A 20989-nucleotide genomic window follows, 5' to 3' on the forward strand; every position below is an offset into this window, starting at 1 on the left:
TGTGTATATAATGTGTGTATATAATATTATGTGTGTGTGTATATAATGTTGTGGATCCGGGGGTCGGTGCTCCCCTTACCAAGGGGGGGGGGGGGTTAATCCCCTTGTCTTTTACACTGGCCGAGCCCCCAGCCCTGGAAATTACACTCGCCTTTGCGGGGTTGAGATTGGCCAGGGTGATTGGTCAAGATGGGCTCCCAAATACCTGCTTGCCAATCTCTCCACAAAGCAGGGAGATAATTTCCGCTTGAACCACGGACAGATGGAAATTGCCGAGCGGTTTAGCAATCCGCGATTCGAGCCGTTAGCCATAAGACTAACCCGATTCTGAGCGGTTCTAATCGTGCCACCGGTACTCGATGGGGAAATCACGAAGACGATCGGACGAGAGGAAACCAAAAGTAAAGGGAAGAACAAATATGGTTTGCTACTACACTGTACAATAAAAGAGGAAACGAAAGGAAAAGAATGTACAAGCAGAGGAGCAAAAGGACACAGGGCAAGCTTACACACTCTTAGTTATCACACCCAGGACAACACAAACGGACTTACACGAAAAGGGGAATGGCAGGAAGGAATAGAAGGTTCATGCAGATGGCAGGGAAGGAAGGTCCGGGCAGATGGCTCAGGCGTCGAGGTCCCGTTCCAGGTTCACGCTTTGGCGAAACCCGGCAAGCAGTGCGATTCGTGTCGTCGTGGTAGCGGACCGACTCTCTCTCTCTCTCTCTCTCTCTCTCTCTCTCTCTCTCTCTCTCTCTCTTTGCTCTCGTCTCATCTGCTCATCTGTTGAAGTAGTCCGCGGCGGCGCTTATATCACTCGCCCTGCAAATCAACCCGCGCGCGCTTTGCTCCGCCTACTGGTGAACACGCCTCGGCCCTGACTGGTCGCGAGGTTCACCGGCACCTCCCTTCGTGACACGTTGATGGGCCACGCCTCGCTCCGACAACTCCTCCCCCTTTTTCTCCAGCTCAACCGCGTGGTTAATGGCGTTTGAAGCGAGCGCTGAGGTGGCTGCGACTGGCAGAGGCGCGCAATACACTTTGGAGGGAGGCTACGCCGCAAAATGTAGGGGATTTGAAAAGGGGCCTAGGTTATTTGATTAAGGCAACGCAGAGTCAAAGTATTGGAAACAGAGCCTTACCTGAAACACACACTAATGAAATAACTGAAGAAGGTTCCTATGGTGTCCTACGTGTTGCAAAATGGACTAGCTCGGGTGCGACCTTTGACCTTTGGGAGATGGGGATATTTACAGGGAATTATTTACAAAGCTTATTATTTTACAAGTGAAGGTTCTAAAAACCGTGTGTGTGTGTGTGTGTGTGTGTGTGTGTGTGTGTGTGTGTGTGTGTGTGTGTGTGTGTGTGTGTGTGTGTGTGTGTGTGTGTGTGTGTGTGTGTGTGTGTGTGTGTGTGTGTGTGTGTGTGTGTGTGTGTGTGTGTGTGTGTGTGTGTGTGTGTCTCTCGAAGCCCGTCGGCATACAGAGGTGGGGGGGGGGGGGTAAACCCCCTTTCCCCCTCGGGTCTTGGAGTCCACAAGGCCGAGTCGCCACTCCCGTAGCGAGCGTGCGGAAGGGTTTCGGGTCGATTCCACACGTACCTTCGGTACCCACGCTGCCACGAAAACGGGGACTGGACCTCGCACAAGCCACGCTAATTGAATATGCCCGAGCGGTTTGCGTATCACGTGACTCGTGCCGTTACTTTGATTGAACCCGATTCGAGCGGTTTTATTCGTGCGATGCTAAGCCAATAGTGAAATGACTGGAACGGTCAAATGGAAGAAAGAACAGGTATACAAGGCAAAGAGACACAGAGCAAGCTTAATCAGTCTTAGCTTATCCCCGGACAAGGGCCCACTCACTCACGCAGGGAAAAGAAGGAAAGACAGTTCGCGCTCCAAACGCGCCTTGACGCCGTTAACTCCCGGAAAGCTCGCCGGGCGTGGCCCTTGGGTGTTCACGGCACATGTGCTGGGAGCGCAGGCAGGGAGCTCGCGCGTCTGTGGACCCGGAATGGATCGTCTTCACACAGCGCGTTATTCACAGGCAGTAGCAAAGCACAGGGCACAGGGAGAGTTAGTGTACAGAGGGCTACAACAAGCAACAGACTTCACTCGTGCTGTGACAAATGCTCTGACTGGGAGACTGACCGATTCTGACTCAGGGGCTGGGCGACTCTCTCCGATTCTCCTAGATTCTGACCGATTCTGACTCAGGGGCTGGGCGACTCTCTGACTCTCACAACTCTCTCTGATACTCCGACTGAACCACCACGACTTCTAGGGCACACTCCACTTTACCACCTCGTCTCTCCCAGCTCTGACGCGGGGGGCTCGGGGCAGGGTCTTTTTCGCCCCTCCCCAGCCTTACCCGAATGTTCCAAGCCCCTCCTCTCGCTGCCATTGTTAGCCACTCCCCTTGAGCTCCGATTGGCTGCTCGCCGCCTACCGGCCACTCCCCTGCAGCTCTTCCCTTCGGCCTGCCAGACTTGTTCCAGGCCTAGCACGTGGCATTTCAGCTCAAAGAACACCTAACTCACTGGCCTGCTCAACGCAAAGTAACAAAGGAAAGGAGACTACGCTTACATTTACTAAGAAATAACTGAACTAAAGCGAGGCTACATGTTGTGGTGCAACCACCTACGAGGGGGGGGGGGGGGGGGGTCATCCTTTATTCTCAAAACCGCAACTATATATATATTTCAAAATCTTGTGTCCCAAACCCACCCCTCTCTGCACCCACCGTACCCAGTCGTCCCCTGCTGCTCCTGGACTCTGTGTCCTTTTCTCCTGACAAGGTGGAGAAGTTTTTGTCAAACCTCGACTGATTCTGCAACTGGACCAGATGGCATCAGCCCACGGGTCCTAAAACCCTGCTCTGCCGCTCGATCTCACCCTCTCTCTGTTCTCTTCGCCCTCTCTTTTGCTCAAGGTCATCTGCCATCAGCTTGGAAATCAGCCAACATTACCGCTTTACACAAAAAAGGTGCAAAAACATATCCTTGCAACGACAGACCAATCTGCTTGCTCCCAATAATCAGCAAGGTCATGGAATCGATCATCGCTTCTGACATCAAATCCTTTCTTTTCTTCAATAGCTTGATCTCAGATCATCAATTTGGATTCAGGCCAGGTCATTCTACTCTGGCCATGCTGCTTCTGCTGTCTCAACAATGGAGGGAGGTCCTCAATGCCAAACAGGAAATCAGGGCTGTCTCCCTTGACATATCACGTCCCTTCGATACGGTCTGGCACCCCGCTCTGCTCTCCTAACTCTCCTCCGATGGTATCCATGGAAATCTCCACGTATGGCTTGTGAACTTCCTCTCTGGTCGTTGTCAACGTGTGGCTGTGGCCCTGAATGGAATTCTCTCATCTCCCCTTCCTGTTCAGGCTGGAGATCCCCAAGGCAGTGTTCTGGGCCCTGTGTTTTTTCTGGTCTTCATCAATGATCTCTCTGACTCTGGAAAATCCTCTGTCTCTTTGCTGATGACTCCACTCTCTGCCGCTCCATACCTCATCCCTCCACTCTCTGCCGCTCCATACCTCATCCCTCAGATCGGCATTCTGCAGCCTCTTCACTCTCTGCAGACCTAGATAAAATCACAAACTTGTCAAACAAGTGGAACATGTCTTTCAATCCTGACAAATCTCACACTCTTACTATGTCTCTCCGAAAAGATCGTCTGGAAAACCCTCCCATCCACTTTCTCAACAACCCTCTCCAATAAGTTCTGTCACTCAAGGTTTTGGGTCTCAGTATCTGCCATGATCTTTCCTGGGAAAACCATATTTCCAAGCTGGCCTCCAAAGCCAGTCGCCGACTGGGCATCATCCATCGTGCAAAGTCCTTCCTTGGCGCGCCTGAGCTCCTCACCACATACAAGGCTTTCATCCGCAGCTCAATGGATACTGTTCCGCCCAATGGGCCGGTGCTCCTGACTCGCACCTAGCTCGGCTTCACGCTGTTGTAACCAAAGCTTTTAGAATCATTGGAATCTCCCGCGATGAAGCTAACTCAGAGGGCCTTTCACTCACTCACTCACCGCAGGCAGGTTGGTGCTCTTTGTCTTCTACCGACTCCTCTCCGGCCAAGCTCCCCCAGTGCTGTCTGTGCTCTGTCCGCCAAATATTCCTCCAGGTCGTACAAGATCTGCCTGTAACCCTCTTTTGGTTAAACTGCCAAAATCTAGGCTCTCTGCTCACCTTCACTCTTTCATTTCTCTTTTCTCCCGCCTCTGGAACAAACTCCCTCACTCTATTCAATCCCACTCCTCCCTCCAGTTCTTTAAAATAGCTGTTCACCTCAATCTCTTATCGTCCCCCATCCAAAACCTTGATCTTTTCTACCCCTGTCAATTCACCCGAGATCCACTTTTCTGAAATACCGACTTTCTTCCTGGAAGTCCGAGCATTGTCCATGTGCTTTATACATCCATCCCCCAAACCCCCCTTCCTGTGCTTCCTTCCCCCAATCCCTCTCCCTCCCACAGATCTCCCTATGTCCCTGCTCTCAAATGTTGTACTTGTGTGCTTCCCTCTGTCTCCCCATCTTGTTGTACTTGCTCCCTTTATCTCATGTTTTATGTGTCATTTTGTCTTTTTTGTGATTAATGTTAGCTCTTACATGAGCCTCGATCTTTTATACTAAAAAAAAAAAAAAAGTGTGAGAAGTGTTATGATTGATGGGCGCGAGACATTGGTTATGAACGTAGAGCAGCAACGAAGGCTGGAAAGGGTGGAAATGCGAATGGTTCGGTGGATGTGCGGAGTATCGTTGAGAGAGAGGAAGACAAATGATGAATTACGAAAGATGATGGGAATAGAGCCTGTGATGGATGCTGTGAAGAGAAACAGGTTGGGATGGTTTGGTCATGTGTTAGGGAAGGATGAAAGTGACTGGTTGAGAAGAGTGATGGAAATGAATGTAGAAAGAAGTTGAGGATGGGGAAGACAGAGAAAGACTTGGCTAAAGGTGGTGGAAGAAGAAATGCGGGCAAGGGGGTTAACAAGGGGAGATGCAGAAAATAGGGCAAAGTGGAGAAGATTGTCATGGGGCCCGCAAGGCTAACCCCCGCTCTGGCAGGGGAAATGGCCTTAAAATGCCGTGTGTTTGTGTGCGTGTGTGCATGCATATATATATATATATATATATGAATGACTCGGATCTTCTCTGCCCAGCCTGTCGACCATTCAGGGATCTCAGTCGATGCAATCTTCCAAACAACATGGCATTACATCACCCATCAGCTTGGCTGGGCCACGGCAGGTCGACTTTGATCTTACCAATCAGCTGGTGGACACCATGAAGCCTTTTGGCGTGTTTGAAGAGGATGAAGAATTGAATCACAGGTGTTTGCTTTTATAAGTCAGGTTACTATTGATGAACATCTCTTACCTCTTTCTTGCAACTTGGTTTCTGATTACAGTAGCTCCCAAGTGCTCCTTTTTGTGCTGCAGTGTGAACTAGAACTGCACTCGGTAGAGAGCAAACCTCTGCCAGGCTCAACACTTTAAGTTTTGTGGCCCACTGATAGGCCGGATCTTGGTTTGGGCCTGAACCAAAAACTAATCATTTGTTCTGAACGTCTCACTGACCCATTCACCAAGTTTCGTCCGAATCTGTCCATAACGTTTTGACATATCGTACACTGCATATTTTTTATTAGCCCTACCACTTAGAAAATTCTCTGATCCGGATTCAGATCTTCACCAAAATTGAGTCAATCCTTCCATGCCACACACCCAACCATTATTTATGTCGCACATTTTTTTTATTAGCAAGTTAATCTTTTTGTCAAGTTTAATTTGAATGCAAAGCAGGCACGGACAGGCTTTGCATTTTGGGATGCTTTGTGGTTTCATTCCATCTCTGTGTGTATCCCGGTGTGTACCCCGGTTTAGAATAGGTACACCGTATCCCTACGTGTCGTAAGATGCGACTAAAAGGGTTGGCGTCAGGAAGGGCATCCGGCCATAAAAACATTGCCCCAAACAGGGAACCATGGTTGTCATGGGACCCGCAAGGCTAACCCCTGCTCTAGTGGGGGAAATGGCCTTAAAAACGATCATTCATTCATTCATTCTGTGCAGTTCATCATCTTTGAGAAAATTGCATTTGAAAATGTTTCTTTTTGTTGTCTTCATCACCGAAGGTGGATGGCGGGTTTGTCTATAAGCAGGACATATCAAAAGGTTGTGGACAAGATGTGACAAAACTAAGTTGATTAGTTGGGTAGGTGACCAGAACAGGCCAATTTTATTTCCATTCAGGTCCTGATACAGACGCTACATTGGCGATGACAAACTTCCGAAAAATTTATTTTCTTTAAATACGACCTTTAAAACTTTTATTTGATTTCATTTGAATTATGGACTTGTACATCGTAGAACATCGCCTTTTTAGCAGTACTTGTGCCATTATGAGCAAATTATTGCACAATCACGAGCAATCAAACATGCAGCTTCCTCTCTGTGTTGGGGACTATCGAGATTCATACAAAATGACGGCTTGGTGGAAATATAGACCGTGCTCAGACGGGCAAAGTAAGAGTTGAAAAACCTCTTCCCATGTCCTTTTACTTAAGACTGGGTGGACGAAGACAGTATGTTTAAAGCTCTAGTTTAAACAGGTCTTTTTTTCCTTTGACATTGAGAGGATTAAGTTCTGCAAAGTGTTTTTACTTATTTTGGAAAATGTAATGGAGGCTGTGTTTATTTGTTACCCTCGCCAGAAGAGGGAGTAATACATTTGGGTCCGTTTGTCTTTGTTTGTCCACACAGACCGCAAGTATGCTTTTTCTCTGCAACCGTTGGTCCGATTGATATGAATTTTTTTTTACCATAGGAGAGGAGCACCTCCTCCTGTAGAATTTTTAATGATAATTATGACGTCATAGGCCACATGGTACAGGCACCATCTTGGGAAAACCGAAAAACTTTGCACATATATGTCTCTGAAACCACTCAATGGAAAAAAGTGAAACACGGCTCATTGTTAAGTACTCCCCATGGGGAACAACATATGTTAATGATGTCACCGGTGCCTTCATTACGACGTCATAATTAGACAAGTAGAGCGTTTGATCGGATTGATGGGAGAATTAAATATAATTGATGGGAGAATTAAATTTATGATGTCGGTCACGTGGTTAGGCAGCCATATTGGCATTCTGGCAGAACATAAACCTACGCCGTCAATAAACCACAAACACTGCAGCTAAGAAACATCACACAAAATATACCACACAAAAGTCCTGGCGAGGGTCTGCAATTTCTGACTGCTCTTTCTTGTTTGAATTTTTGTTTGAATGGTCGTGATAACTGTGGCTTCCAAATACCTGAAAACATTTTGTTCCATGATTAGAAATCTGTTGATTAGTGATTACAACACGGTGTTGTAACATACTTGGATATGCTGGAGTTGGAACATTCACGGGAGTTGGAACATACTTGACTATGCATTTACTACTTTGTTTCCCCTCACCCTCGCCCCTCTTCCATCTCCTCCACCACAGAATGGTCGTTTTGGGTAAATTGAACAACTTGGCAAGGCAGTGGATACAGGAAGTAGGTGAAAGCAAGGTAAGTAGAGTTTGGGGATTTTAATGTTGTATTGACTTCTGTTTTTGTTATTGTTTATATTGTCATCTAAACTGCTCAGTTTTTCCAAGCTTCTGGCACTTAATTTTTTTAAATTTCTTTCAGAATCTCCCTCCTTCAGTTTTGGAGAGTGTAGGAGGGAAAATCTTTACATTTGGCTCTTACAGGTTAGGAGTACACACAAAAGGTATGTGCTTATGAATCTCTGCTGTTTTGTATTTACCCTGGTAATGAGATGCAAGTATAGCGGATAATTGAGGTTCTATCACGTATACAGGTGCTGATATTGATGCATTGTGCGTATCCCCACGCCACGTTGAAAGGAGTGACTTCTTTCAGTCGTTCTATGAGAAACTGAAGGAGCAGGAGGGTGTTAAAGGCCTCAGGGTAAGCTGCCTTCTGATCATCTCACTGTTAATAAATACTTGTGCTTCATGTTATTACTAGTTCAGCCTGTGGAACTACTGAGAAACAGACAGGTAGCATTAGAGGTGAGGGAGCACTTTGTCAAGAGAATACACAGTTCCATGGGATAAATAGTCGTACCTCAGTGGTGAAGGTGTGTGTGAATTCTCCCTCCGTTTTCAGCTGATTGTCCTCGAAATACTTGTAACTTTCTCTTTCCTCTAGTGTTTCTAGAAAGAACCGGAATTTCGGAGTACTTCAATAGTTCACAGTAGAGATTAGCAACTGTTGATCTGCGGAAGAAGAGCAGAAGAGCTGGTCCGTGGCATAATGCCGGGGGGTGAGGGGGAGGGATTCGGAAATGAAATGAACCCATAACAGGGTGCATATATACTCACCTAGATGCTGCGAGCAGGACACAGCATGTCAGGCTGACAACACTTTTGATTAAGGTGATGCCACTTACTCACAATCATTTTGTAATTAACTCCAAAACAAAACCTGTTTATTGTAGCATCTAAATTTGTTCAAGCACTTCAAGGATGGATTCAAGCACTTCAAAGTTCATGAATATTTGAGTCGTAGAACTTAGTCACGTGAAAAAGTAAGGACACCCCATGTAAAGTTTTGACTTTTTCAACATATTTCAACATACAGCTATTTGATCTTCATTTCAACAATATTGATAGATAAAGGTGATATAATATAACAAATATCATGAAACATTTACATTTTGTAGTCCATTGTATAATTTAAATAAACATAAATGCAAATTTCGTATGTGGAAAAAGTAAGTACACCCCTACATTTATCACTACTTCAAATACCTAAAATTAGAATCAGGTGCACCAGCTCAGGTGCAAATGATTAGAACATCGTTAGAGAGGATCTTGGAGGAACCTGTCTTATTTAAACCTCAGACATTTAGTTTGGTTTGCTCTTTGTTGTTGAAGTGTGTGGCGTCACCATGCCTAGATCAAAAGAGCTCTCTGAGGCCTTCAGAAAGAAGGTTATAGATGCCTACGAGTCTGGGAAGGGATTTAAAAAGATCTCGAAACAATTTGAAATCAATCATTCGACTGTCCGGAAGATCATCTACAAGTGGAGAAGATTCCAAACAACTGCCAACTTGTTCAGGCCAGGCCGCCCCAGTAAGTTCAGCCCGAGAGCAGACCGCAAGATGCTGAAACAAGTCTTGAAGAACCCAAAAATGTCATCACGGGCCTTACAGGTAGCTATTGCCACTGTTGGTGTCAAAGTGCACGAGTCTACCATTAGAAAGAGGCTGCACAAATTTGATCTACATGGGAGGTGTGCCAGGAGGAATCCTTTGCTGTCCAGAAAGAACATCAGGGCAAGTCTAAAGTTTGCCAATGAACACCAAGGCAAAGACCAGCACTTCTGGAACAATGTGCTCTGGACAGATGAGTCAAAGGTAGAGCTATTTGGCCACAGTACCAGAAGACATGTTTGCCGAAAACCAAAGACAGCATTTGACCACAAGAACCTGATACCAACTGTAAAGCATGGTGGTGGAAATATTATGGTTTGGGGCAGCTTTGCTGCATCAGGGCCTGGGCAGCTCACCATCATAGAATCCACTATGAATTCTTCATTGTACCAGAGGGTGCTTGAGGATAATGTGAGGCCATCTGTCGGAAAGTTGAAGCTCTACCGAAGGTGGACCTTGCAACATGACAATGACCCTAAACATCTATCTATAATTCCATTAATCTCTGTGTGTATGTGTGTTTGTATGTGTGTATGTGTGTATGTGTGTATGTGTGTATGTTTGTCTGTGACCGCTGTTTCTCGACAACCACGGGTCCGATATACTTTAAACTTGCCAGGTATATTGCTGGGGACCCGAGGATGTGCCTTTTCAAGGTTTCATATTAATCGGACAAGTACTTACCGAGCTATGGCGATTTCTTTACCAAACACTGCAAGCCGTTCGCTTTGGACCAAACCATTGCATGTAAATAGAGGGGGGGGGGGGGGGTTCTGTGGTCGTTGTGAATGGACCAAACCATTCATGTAAATAGAGGGGGGGGGGGGGGTTCTGTGGTCGTTACTGCCACGTGGTTTCAAAGTTTTTTTTTGTTGTTGTTGTTTGCACGCATGTTTTTTTGCACCCACGTACGGGCACGCCCTAGGATGTTTACACACACACACCCCTACACAAATTTTTTTTTTTTTTTTTTTTTGGGCAAGGAACGGGCACCCACGTACGGGCACGTCCTAGCTTATATATAGTACGGGCATGCCCTAGTACCAGTAAATCCACCAAGGAATGGCTGAAAATAAAGAAATGGAGGGTTCTGGAATGGCCAAGTCAAAGCCCGGATCTAAATCCCATCGAGATGTTGTGGGGGGATTTGAAACGAGCTGTGGATGCAATTGTGCATGCTGTGCAACAATTTTTTGTTGAATAAATTATTGCAAAGTCAATTTTTCATTGTTTTTTGTTCAATTAGATCACCTTTTTCTATAGATACTGTTTAAATGAAGATCAAATATTGATATGTCCACATATGTTAAAAAGGTTAAAAAAACATTTCATGGGGTGTACTTACTTTTTCCACATGCGAAATTTGCATTTGTTTATTTAAATTATACAATGGACTACAAAATGTAAATGTTTCATGATATTTGTTATATTATATCACCTTTATCGATCAATATTGTTGAAATGAAGATGAAATAGCTGTATGTTGAAAAAGTCAACTTTACATGGGGTGTACTTACTTTTTCACGTGACTGTATGTAACAATCGAAAACGCTTTCCCTTCATACTGCGTATGTTCATGAATGCATGGAGAGCCGTTCAAGCTACAATTTCCATGTATAGATTTTCCACACACTTAGCAAATAACCCACTCCGAACCTCTAATTAAGCCTAAGGTTTCATCTGTTCTTGGGCACCATGACAGTACATGGCGTGGCATTGCAATGAGCAGGATATTTTATTTATATATATATATATATATATACAGTGAAACCTTGACTTAAGAGTTTAATTCGTTCTGTGACCGAGCTCGTAACTCAATTTGCTCGTTTCTCAAATTAAATTTCCCCATTAAAATGCATTGAAATGCTATTAATCCGTTCCAGCCCCCCAAAAACCACACCAATTTTTTTTTAAATATACAGTATATATCAAAATATCTCGCGCTTTATATTTCACCTGTATGCAGCATACAAGTTGGCAGGATGGCCTGGACTGGAGGTACGCACACTTGACTCTGAACTGTCCAGCCTGGGTTTGAATCCCGACCCAGCTATAACCTGTCATGGGTGAATCACAGGCAGGGTGATTCATCAATGTGTGTACCGCTAAACTGGGCGCCCCGTTTGCGTCCCATTAGTTGTTGGATGTTAAGGATCTCACCGTGTTTTCCACAAAGAGAAGGCGAGCTATCGCCGGCACTCTGAACAAGTTGTGGCCTGGCATGCTCTTCTCCTCTGCCGTTATATACGTCCTCCTCGGCATCTTTTTCCAGAAGAGCCCTGTCTCGTCACAGTTGAAGATTTGCTGTGGGATGGATCGTTCGGCTTCTATCAGTTCGGCAAAAGTTATAATAAAATCTTCAGCTGCCTTCACATCCGAGCTTGCTGCCTCACCATGCCTGACGACGGAGTGAATGCCGGTCCTCTTCTTAAAATTATCAAACCATCCCCGACTGGCTTTGAATGACTCTTCCGATGCCTCGTCCGTTGATGTTCCCGCCGTCTGCTGCACCAAATCCCCGTAAATGTCTCGTGCCTTCTCACAGATGATGCTCTCGGTCACGGTATCTCCTGCGAGCTGCTTCTCCGTCAACCACACAAACAACAACTTCTCCATCTCTTCATGGACAGAGGTCCGGAGCTTTGAAATAATCTTAACGCCCTTGGCTGGCGTTATAGCCTTTATCGACTCCTTCTGCTTCAAAATCGTACATATCGTAGAAGTACTACGATCGTACTGCCTCGCCAAGTCGACAACACGCACACCTCGCTCATGTTTTTCGACGATTGCGTGTTTTATATCCAAGCACATCATCCTCTTCTTCTTCTCAGTACTGCCCTTGGCACTCAATTTCTTAGGACCCATGGTTAAAACTAAGAAATTTTCCAAAATAACCAAAATGCGAAAACAAAGCAGCAGCGATATACGGCAGAGATGCTTGCACGGCAAGATAACCACGTGACCGGAACCCACCTGGCGGCAGGTGGCGTAAGCTCGTAACTCAGATCTCGGCTCGCATCTCAAAGCAAAAAACCGCCCGAGCGACGGCTCGTATCTCGGAAAACTCGTAAGTTGGTGCACTCGTAAGTCAAGGTTTCACTGTGTATATATATATATATATTGTGAGAAACCCCCGGTGAAACCACCTTTGTTCTCACCCAAATGAGTGCCCCGCCCACCACTGACGTAACCTCCTTGGAGCCTCACGCGATTGGGAGGCGAGTCGGGACGTGATTGGTGGAGGGTCAGGGAGCGCGGCCGCCATCTCATGATACGGACGCAGCTCGGAGGTTCGAGGCCTCGAGGCGAGGGAACTTTCGTTACGCCTCACGACAGCGAGTTTTGCTGATCGTTTATAGTTATGGATTGTACGAGTGAGTGATTCCGGAAGAGAACGAGTGATTCCCGGAGATCGTAGATTGGAACTGTGAGTCCTATATTGCCTGCTTCGTGTTGGAGCTCCTGGCCGACCGTTCCTGGCGGCCTTGTGTGGTATTCCATCCTGGTATCCTTCGAGTCCCGGAGCTCGTCGATTGGAGCCGCGAGGATCTTACCTGCGTCTGGTTGGAGCGTCTGTGGCCGACCGTTCCTGCAGGCTTGTGCAGCCTATTCCATTTGTTACCTTTCATGGTTTTTGTGATCGAGCCAATAAAGCATCGTGCCTTACCCCTAGAAGGCCGATTAAAACACAATTGTGTTGATTACGTCTCTTTTGTCCACTCCGTGGATTACTTGAAGCCCGGACATTCACGTCCGTATTCCGTGCTGGGAACATTTACCAGGCGGGATCGCGACAAATGGGTTGCTCGTCCTAGGATCATTCAAGTAAGAGCCATTCGATTGAGACGGGAATTCTGCAGTGGACGACATCTTCTGGCATCTGTTCATCGCCTTCTCACCAGCGGACGCCGTCTGGGAGGAACTTTCTCGCCGTAGGACGCTGTCTTGGGCAGAGAAGTGAATAGCCTCGGATCCCTCCAAACAACCGACAAAGAATAAGCGAATAGCCTCGGATCCCTCCAAACAACCGAAAAAAAAAAAAAAAAAACGTGAGTATTTGTACGTGGTATTTTTCTCATTGGCAATTTGATGTGCGGGTGATATTGCGTAGTTGTGTCGTATTTCCCCAACAGAGCGTTGTGTTTGAGCATTGTGTTGAGGTTGTGTTTTGTGCCTGGTCGTATGATAACTCGTAGCCAAGCTATGTCGACCAGGGAAGTGAGAGTTCAACCTGATCATGTTGACAGTCACGTGGGTGGCGAGGTGAGCGACGCAAGCAGCCTTGACCCGGTCACTCAACCCGAGATGTTAGGAAGCGATTCCATCATGACTAAATGCATGCGTTCGCCCTTCTGGACCGGGCTGACTCCGGTTCAACAACTTGACATGTATAACAGGGAGAATGACAGGGCAGAGGCAGAGCGTGCTGCGGCAGCAGAGAGAGAGCATGCGGCAGCAGAGAGAGAGCATGCGGCAGCAGAGAGAGAGCGTGAGAGAGAGAGAGAGCGTGCGGCAGCAGCAGAGGGAGAGCGTGCAGCAGCAGAGAGAGAGCATGCGGCAGCAGAGAGAGAGCGTGCGGCAGCAGCAGAGGGAGAGCGTGCGGCAGCAGCGAGAGAGCATGCGGCAGCAGAAGCTGAACGCGTCAGAGAGCATGAGTTGCGAATGTTGACTGAACGACTGCGGGCAGAGGGGTCTGCTGCAAGAGTCCCGGAAACTGTTCATGTTCGTTTGCCGGACTGGACGGGAGACACGAAGCCAGAAGCGTATCTGGAGATGGCGGAGAAGTTGTTGGCTGCCGGTGGCATTGATGAGAGCTTGTGGGTCGGCCATCTTGTGAGCCATCTATCTGAGAAGGCGAGGGAGGTATATGCGAGGATGGCAACCGAGGACGCAAACAAATACAGGGCATTGAAGGTCGAGATTTTGAATGCCTATGCGGTGTCCGCATGTATTTATAGGAGAAATTTTTTCAGCTGGACTCGTGAGTCCAGTCAAACCTATGAGGAACATTCGCGGGCCTTGTTGGAACAGCTGCAGAGATGGTTCAAGGGGAGCAAGGTGGAGTTACCTCAAGCGGTTGCGGAACTCCTGGTGCGTTACCGTATCGATCAACAGCTTCCGCCTGACTTAGCATTGTTTCTTGTCGACAAGGACACTGTTTCCTTGGCAGACTGCGTCAACCTTATTGATAAACATGTTTTGTCGTGCAAAATGCTGCAAGTCACGCAGTCGCTTCGTAAGACGGAGGAGTCTGCGATCAAGACCGCCCCCCGTCTGCCCGGCGGCTGGATCGAGGGGAAGGGTTCTCCGATGACCTCCACTGGGGGCGCTCGCGAGCCGCAGACCAGGGCAGGGCCCTGGTGCGATTTCTGCAAACGCGTGGGGCACGGTGAAAACCGCTGTTTCTCTAATCCCGCCAGTCCGGCCTACCGAGGCAACCCTCCTGTTAAGTCGGAGGGAGATCAGTGGAACTCATCCGCCGGGCCCTCGCACACGACGGTGGCATCGGTGACCGAGGTCACTGCCACCGGGGCTAATTCCATTCATCCACTGCATCAGGAGTATTCAGGGACAGCCTTAGTGGGTGGCCCCGATTCGATGCTGAAGTTTGAGACCAAATACCTTCGGGATACTGGGGCGACACGGTGTGTTCTCCGGGTGGGGGTAGTTCCGGCCTCTCAGATGCGTTATACCGGCGAGTATACCCTCCTTCGGGGCATTGACCGGGTTCTTGGCCGGTACCCCCTTGCCCTCCTCGAGGTCCGGAGTGACATTTTTAAGGGTCCAGTGACCTGTGTGGTAGTACCCTACTACCCTATACCCGGGGTCTCCTTGCTGATTGGCAATGATGCCATAGCCAGGGAGGAGTCATTGACTCTGACCTGTGGGGGGGTCCCTAGAGCCCAGAGTAAACAGGCGGAGAGAGTGGCGGAGTCAGACATATCTTCACTCTGGCCCGAGGAGCCTAGCGCCTCGACTCCAGTTTCCGACGGTGACGTTGCGTCAGCTGAAGTCCACCCGAGCCTCCCGTCAAGCCAACCTCAGGTGCCGTGCTCCTCAGGGACCGCTCCCGCCATGTCGCGATTCAGCAGGAACGCTAATGCTAAGGTATATGTGGGAAACCTGGGCAATGGAGCAGCGAAAGCCGAGCTAGGGAGGGTCTTCGAACATTACGGACCACTCCGCAACGTATGGGTTGCTCGAAACCCACCTGGATTTGCAGTTGTTGAGTTTGAAGAGCCACGAGATGCTGAAGATTCGGTCAGAGCCCTTGATGGAAGGTTAATTTGCGGATCGCGTGTGTGCGTCGAGATGTCGAATGGCATGTCGCGGCGGCCTCGTTTCAGACGCTCTTTGGTCCGCAGGCCGTTCGACCCGAAAGATCGATGTTACCAGTGCGGTGAAAGGGGTCATTACGCATATGACTGTCGTTCTCGACACCGGAGGAGAACCCGCCGCTCTAGGTCTCGGTCCGTTTCCCTCCTGTAAATGTTTCCCCACCTTGAGTTTGGCTCCCTTGTTTCTCTATTGTGCTTTGGGTGAAGTGTAACTCTTGTGGGGTAGATGTTAATGGGGTGTATGGTGTTTAATATTGTGTGTGGAAAAAACAAAAAACAAAACTGGTTCATTGTTTACCCTGTTAACGCCTGTTAATTGCCTGTTGCGTTAATAAGTGCGTTATTGTTGCGTTATTGTGTTGCGCCATTGCGTTGCGTTGTATTGTTGCGTTGTTTCGTTATTATTGTTAACAAGTGTTAGTAATTGTTAATTGCGTTAATTGCCTGTTAGCAATTCCCGCCATCATCTTGCCATGTGATTTGCACCTACTACAAATACTGGTTTTAAAAACGCCGTCTATTCGACGGGGTTTTTACTTAGGGGGGGAGGACTGTGAGAAACCCCCGGTGAAACCACCTTTGTTCTCACCCAAATGAGTGCCCCGCCCACCACTGACGTAACCTCCTTGGAGCCTCACGCGATTGGGAGGCGAGTCGGGACGTGATTGGTGGAGGGTCAGGGAGCGCGGCCGCCATCTCATGATACGGACGCAGCTCGGAGGTTCGAGGCCTCGAGGCGAGGGAACTTTCGTTACGCCTCACGACAGCGAGTTTTGCTGATCGTTTATAGTTATGGATTGTACGAGTGAGTGATTCCGGAAGAGAACGAGTGATTCCCGGAGATCGTAGATTGGAACTGTGAGTCCTATATTGCCTGCTTCGTGTTGGAGCTCCTGGCCGACCGTTCCTGGCGGCCTTGTGTGGTATTCCATCCTGGTATCCTTCGAGTCCCGGAGCTCGTCGATTGGAGCCGCGAGGATCTTACCTGCGTCTGGTTGGAGCGTCTGTGGCCGACCGTTCCTGCAGGCTTGTGCAGCCTATTCCATTTGTTACCTTTCATGGTTTTTGTGATCGAGCCAATAAAGCATCGTGCCTTACCCCTAGAAGGCCGATTAAAACACAATTGTGTTGATTACGTCTCTTTTGTCCACTCCGTGGATTACTTGAAGCCCGGACATTCACGTCCGTATTCCGTGCTGGGAACATTTACCAGGCGGGATCGCGACAATATATATATATATATATATATATATATATATTTCTACCCATATATATACAGTGGGACCTCTAAATCCGAATTTAATTCGTTCCAGCGGAAGTTCGGATTGGGAAAAGTTCGGAATTAGAAACTATTTTCCTCATTAGAAATAATGGAAAGTGAATTAATCCGTTCCTGGACCCCAAAAATCCATTATCAAGACACTGTTAACTGCAAATACACATGATTCAAGGTAAAATAAGATGAGTAAATGCCCTAAATATCAAATAATAATAATAATAAAAACAAGAAATAAATGTACTAACATGAAAATAACTGCATTTACCTTAGTGGAGAGTTCTGATGGTGCATGTGGAAGCTGGAGAGGAGGAAGGAGGGAGAGGGTTTTATTGCTTGGAAGGTGAGGCACCTTCCAAGCTAACATCAGATGACTGTGCTTCTGGTGTTTGCTCTCTTTGTCTCTTAACACCACTTGTAGAGGGTTGGGGCTCACTAGGCTTGCTTTCTTTAGAGAACCACCTCTCCAAAGTTGCCTGGTGTTGGCGACTTTTCTTAATTTTTCTGAAGTGGTCAATCACATTGTCACCGAACAAGTTAATGCTCCTGTTAACCACTGCTTTATTAGGGTGCCACCTTTCAACAATGGCCTGTGTTTTAGACCAATGGAAGCACAGTTCTTTAATTTCAGCACTGGAAATGTTACCACTAGCTCCCTCTTCCTCCTCTGAATAAATTTCCACTGCCACTTCTTCTTGCTGCATCTTGTGGAGGTGCTGAAGTTCTTCTGTGGTGAGTTCCTTGTTGTGATCCGCCGCTAACTCCTCCACATCCTCTTCACTCACCTCCAAGCCCATGGACTGACCCAATGCTACAATAGCAGGCACAATAGGTTCTTCAAAGCCTTCAAAATCTCGACGCTCGCGGCGGGAAATATGAACGACGCTAACGCTATGTTGGCGGTTCGGTTATAGAAATACATTCGGAATTAGGGACAAAATTTTCTCGAATTTACGGTTCGGAATTAGAGTAGTTCGAGATGAGGGGCGTTCGGAATTAGGGGTCACTACTGTATATTTATTTCTACCCTCCCACCGGCAATCGAGTTGCAACGATGACGTTTCAAGTCATTTCATCAGGCACTTCATGTGTACTTGAAGGTGGGTGATGTCAGAGACAGCTGAATTTAGCAATTTCAACTGTGTGTGTTTCCGTGTGTGTGTCTCTGTCTCTCTTTGTGTGTGTGTGTGTGTGTGTATGTGTATTGTTACGTGGTCCTCCCGGTAACTACTTGGTCTCGGTGACCCCCGGACCGTGAGAGGAACTCCGCCAGAAAGATATATTATTTATACGCTTTCGTAACGCAATCAATATGACTTCCAGTCAATAAGAAACCCCACCCCAAGGATCCGGAAGAATCGATAATATATTCCCCGAGCAATCGACAATCAACAACCATGAACAATCAACAATTAATCACCGATATTATTAAGATGGCCATCTTATAAAGGTGTGTCCCCTTTCCCCACTCCTGACCCCTTGGGTACTCACGACCCCTTTGGTCTCTGTCCCTCACAATGTCTCTGGGCCCCTCCTGACCAAGATGATGGTCGGCTTCTCCGCACACGGGCGGTTGAACGAACCCCTGGCTGACGTGCTCCCAAACGTGCACGTCACGTACCGGGAACAATGGTTGCAGCGCACACCTCCTTGCCAAGCAAAGCGGGCAAAGCAACGCGCCGCTTGTCCAGCGCGCGCGGCCCAAGGTGCGACCCGTACGCGTCCTTGTAGACGGTGAGGCTAACTGTGTAGGACGCTGGGTTCCGTGCACGAATCCACGGCAACTTGATGTGTCAAGGGGTAATTCCTTTCGCCAGACGGGTTTTCCAACGCAGCGTCAGACGCTGCTCAATATTGATACCCTCGCCTCGGAGCTCGGCGAGGAAGAGGAGGAAGAAGATCGTCGCTTCCCCAGGACCTCGTTTCTTTTTTCTTCCGTTTCAGGTCTCCTTTTTCCCAGAAGGGCTCCTGACCCTTTAATCACAACAACCTTTAATCGACTACACATTGATAAGCAAAGACCTGAATAGTAATTCACATGAATTCGTAACACTCCCCCCCTTCAAGAAAGAAAGTTTGAACCCAGCGAAAACTTTCTTTGCCGGCCAACTTTGATAAATAAACCAGATAACTCACCCCCCCCCCAAATCATCAGTTCCCCCCGGGCACAGTCATCACTTAAAAATAAAGCAACAAAATTTCACACAATCTCCTAGATTAATTCCCTCTGGACCAAGCGTCAACCACTTCTAGTTTCTCTTGAATGACGGGTAAGAGGTGGTGACCAAAGCCCCCAAATTTAAACCTCTCTATAGCACTTTTTCGGGAGGCCCAGCGGAGTATTCCCTACATGGACGCCTTAAGGAATGTGGAGTTCACGGTTAGTCCGTGCAGGAAAGTTCACTACCTGGACGCCTTTAAGAACGTGGCGTTCACGGTTAGTCCGTGTGGGAGCCCCGGCTCGGCGGCTCCACCGTATATAGGGCTTCAACTTCTCCAGACTCCTAACAGTTACGGTGGGACCCCTTGTCCCAGCCGTTACCTGACTGGCGGTCTCCTTCTCGGCCAGTGCTCTGACATTCATTCTTTCGGGAGGTGCCGTAACTCTGGGAGCCTCCATAGTAATATCGGCTGCTGCCCACACCAAAACTACCGCCAAGTGGTCCTCTTCTGTAGACCTCTCGACGCCTACGAAATGCCTTCCCTACTGTTGTGGTCCGACCTTCCAAATCCTTACCATTCCAATTCTTCTCTGCCTCCCTGGCGTCTATTGTGCTTGCAAACGTGACAAAGCCGAACCCTCTTGACCGTTGCGTTTCCCGGTCTTTTACCACCCGCACTTCCACCAGCGGCCCATATCTGTTGAAGACAGAGGTCAGAACCTCTTCCTCTGTGTTGAAGTTCAGTCCCCCTACAAATAACTTTGAACTTTTGTCGCCATCCCGAGCTGGTGTGGTGTTATTTTCCCTGCTGTGCTCTTTACCAACCCTCGGGTTACCATAAATTTGCCCCCCGGCCAAATCATTCCCGATAATCACAGATACTCCCTCTACAGGAAGCGTGGCTTGTAAACCGACGGTGACCGGTCCTGACACCAAATCGGATTCCAAATGGATGACATGAAGTGGGGCACTAACACAGCCACCGATCCCTTGTAACCGAACACCATCACCAGTTGCGGTACTCTTTGACAATGGCAAAATGCCTTCAAGCATTAAGGATTTGATGGGCTCCTGTGTCCCTCAAAACCCTAACCGGTCTTGGGTTAGTCAAGTCTCCCTTGAGTGAGACCAACCCCTCATAAATAAATGGTTGGTAACTCTTCTGTGGGCGATTTCTTACGCTTGCCATCGCATTCGGAGTGGTAATAGTCGGACTCCGCTCTGGGTTTTCCCTTTTCATGAGGTAACAACTGGACATCAAGTGTCCAGGTTTCTTGCAAAAAGCGCAAGTAGGCCCGGAGGAAAAACTCGTGGTCTGCCTCGGGCCCCCCGAAAAATAAGTTTGTCTTGGGCCCGTAGCCCCCTGATTTCGAACAGTTCGGGTATCAGCGTTGTCCCCATATTCATCTCGAGGCCGCCGCCATGTATTGTCGTTCTCCGCACCTGCTGTTCCACCCCTCCCCTGCGGAGATCTAGGCGAGGAGTTAGGTTCGTGGACCCCTATCCGGTGTGTTAAGGCATAATCATCTGCCATGGTGGCTGCGTCCCACAACTTCGGTACTTTCTTTTCCTGCAGGTACACTTTGATGTCCTCGTGGACACACTGTTGAAATTCCTCCACCAGCATCAGGTCGCGCAATGCTTCGAAGTCCTTCCCGACTCCTTTTGACTCACACCACCGATCAAACATGTTTTCTTTCACTCTGGCAAACTCCACATGGGTCTCACTCTCCCTCTTCCTGGCATTCCTGAATTTTTGCCGGTAAGCTTCCGGAACCAACTCATAGGCTTTGAGGATGTGCTTCTTCAATACCTCATAATCTGCACATTGGTCCATTGGTAGCGCCGAATAAATCTCTTGAGCTTTTCCCACCAGCACACTTTGCACTAGTATGGTCCAGGCCTCCTCCGGCCAGTTTAACTGTCGAGCCACTTTCTCAAAGTGTGGAAAAAATTTTGCGACCTCCTTTTCAC

General features: G+C 47.9%; 1 protein-coding gene across 3 annotated transcripts in view; it reads left to right on the forward strand.

Annotated features, from left to right (window-relative positions):
• PAPOLG (poly(A) polymerase gamma) overlaps positions 1-20989 on the forward strand; it is a 74267-nt gene that overhangs the window by 3204 nt on the left and 50074 nt on the right. For all 3 annotated transcript variants that reach the window (XM_068129782.2, XM_068129781.2, XM_068129783.2), the window contains exons 2-5: positions 5183-5353; positions 7519-7585; positions 7709-7790; positions 7881-7990. In XM_068129782.2, the coding sequence (XP_067985883.1) occupies positions 5183-5353; positions 7519-7585; positions 7709-7790; positions 7881-7990 (430 nt within the window). The remainder of the gene's footprint in view (positions 1-5182; positions 5354-7518; positions 7586-7708; positions 7791-7880; positions 7991-20989) is intronic.

This window comes from Myxine glutinosa, chromosome 1 (assembly GCF_964187855.1).
Source record: "Myxine glutinosa chromosome 1, kmMyxGlut1.1, whole genome shotgun sequence".
Classification (NCBI taxonomy): Eukaryota; Metazoa; Chordata; class Myxini; order Myxiniformes; family Myxinidae; genus Myxine; species Myxine glutinosa.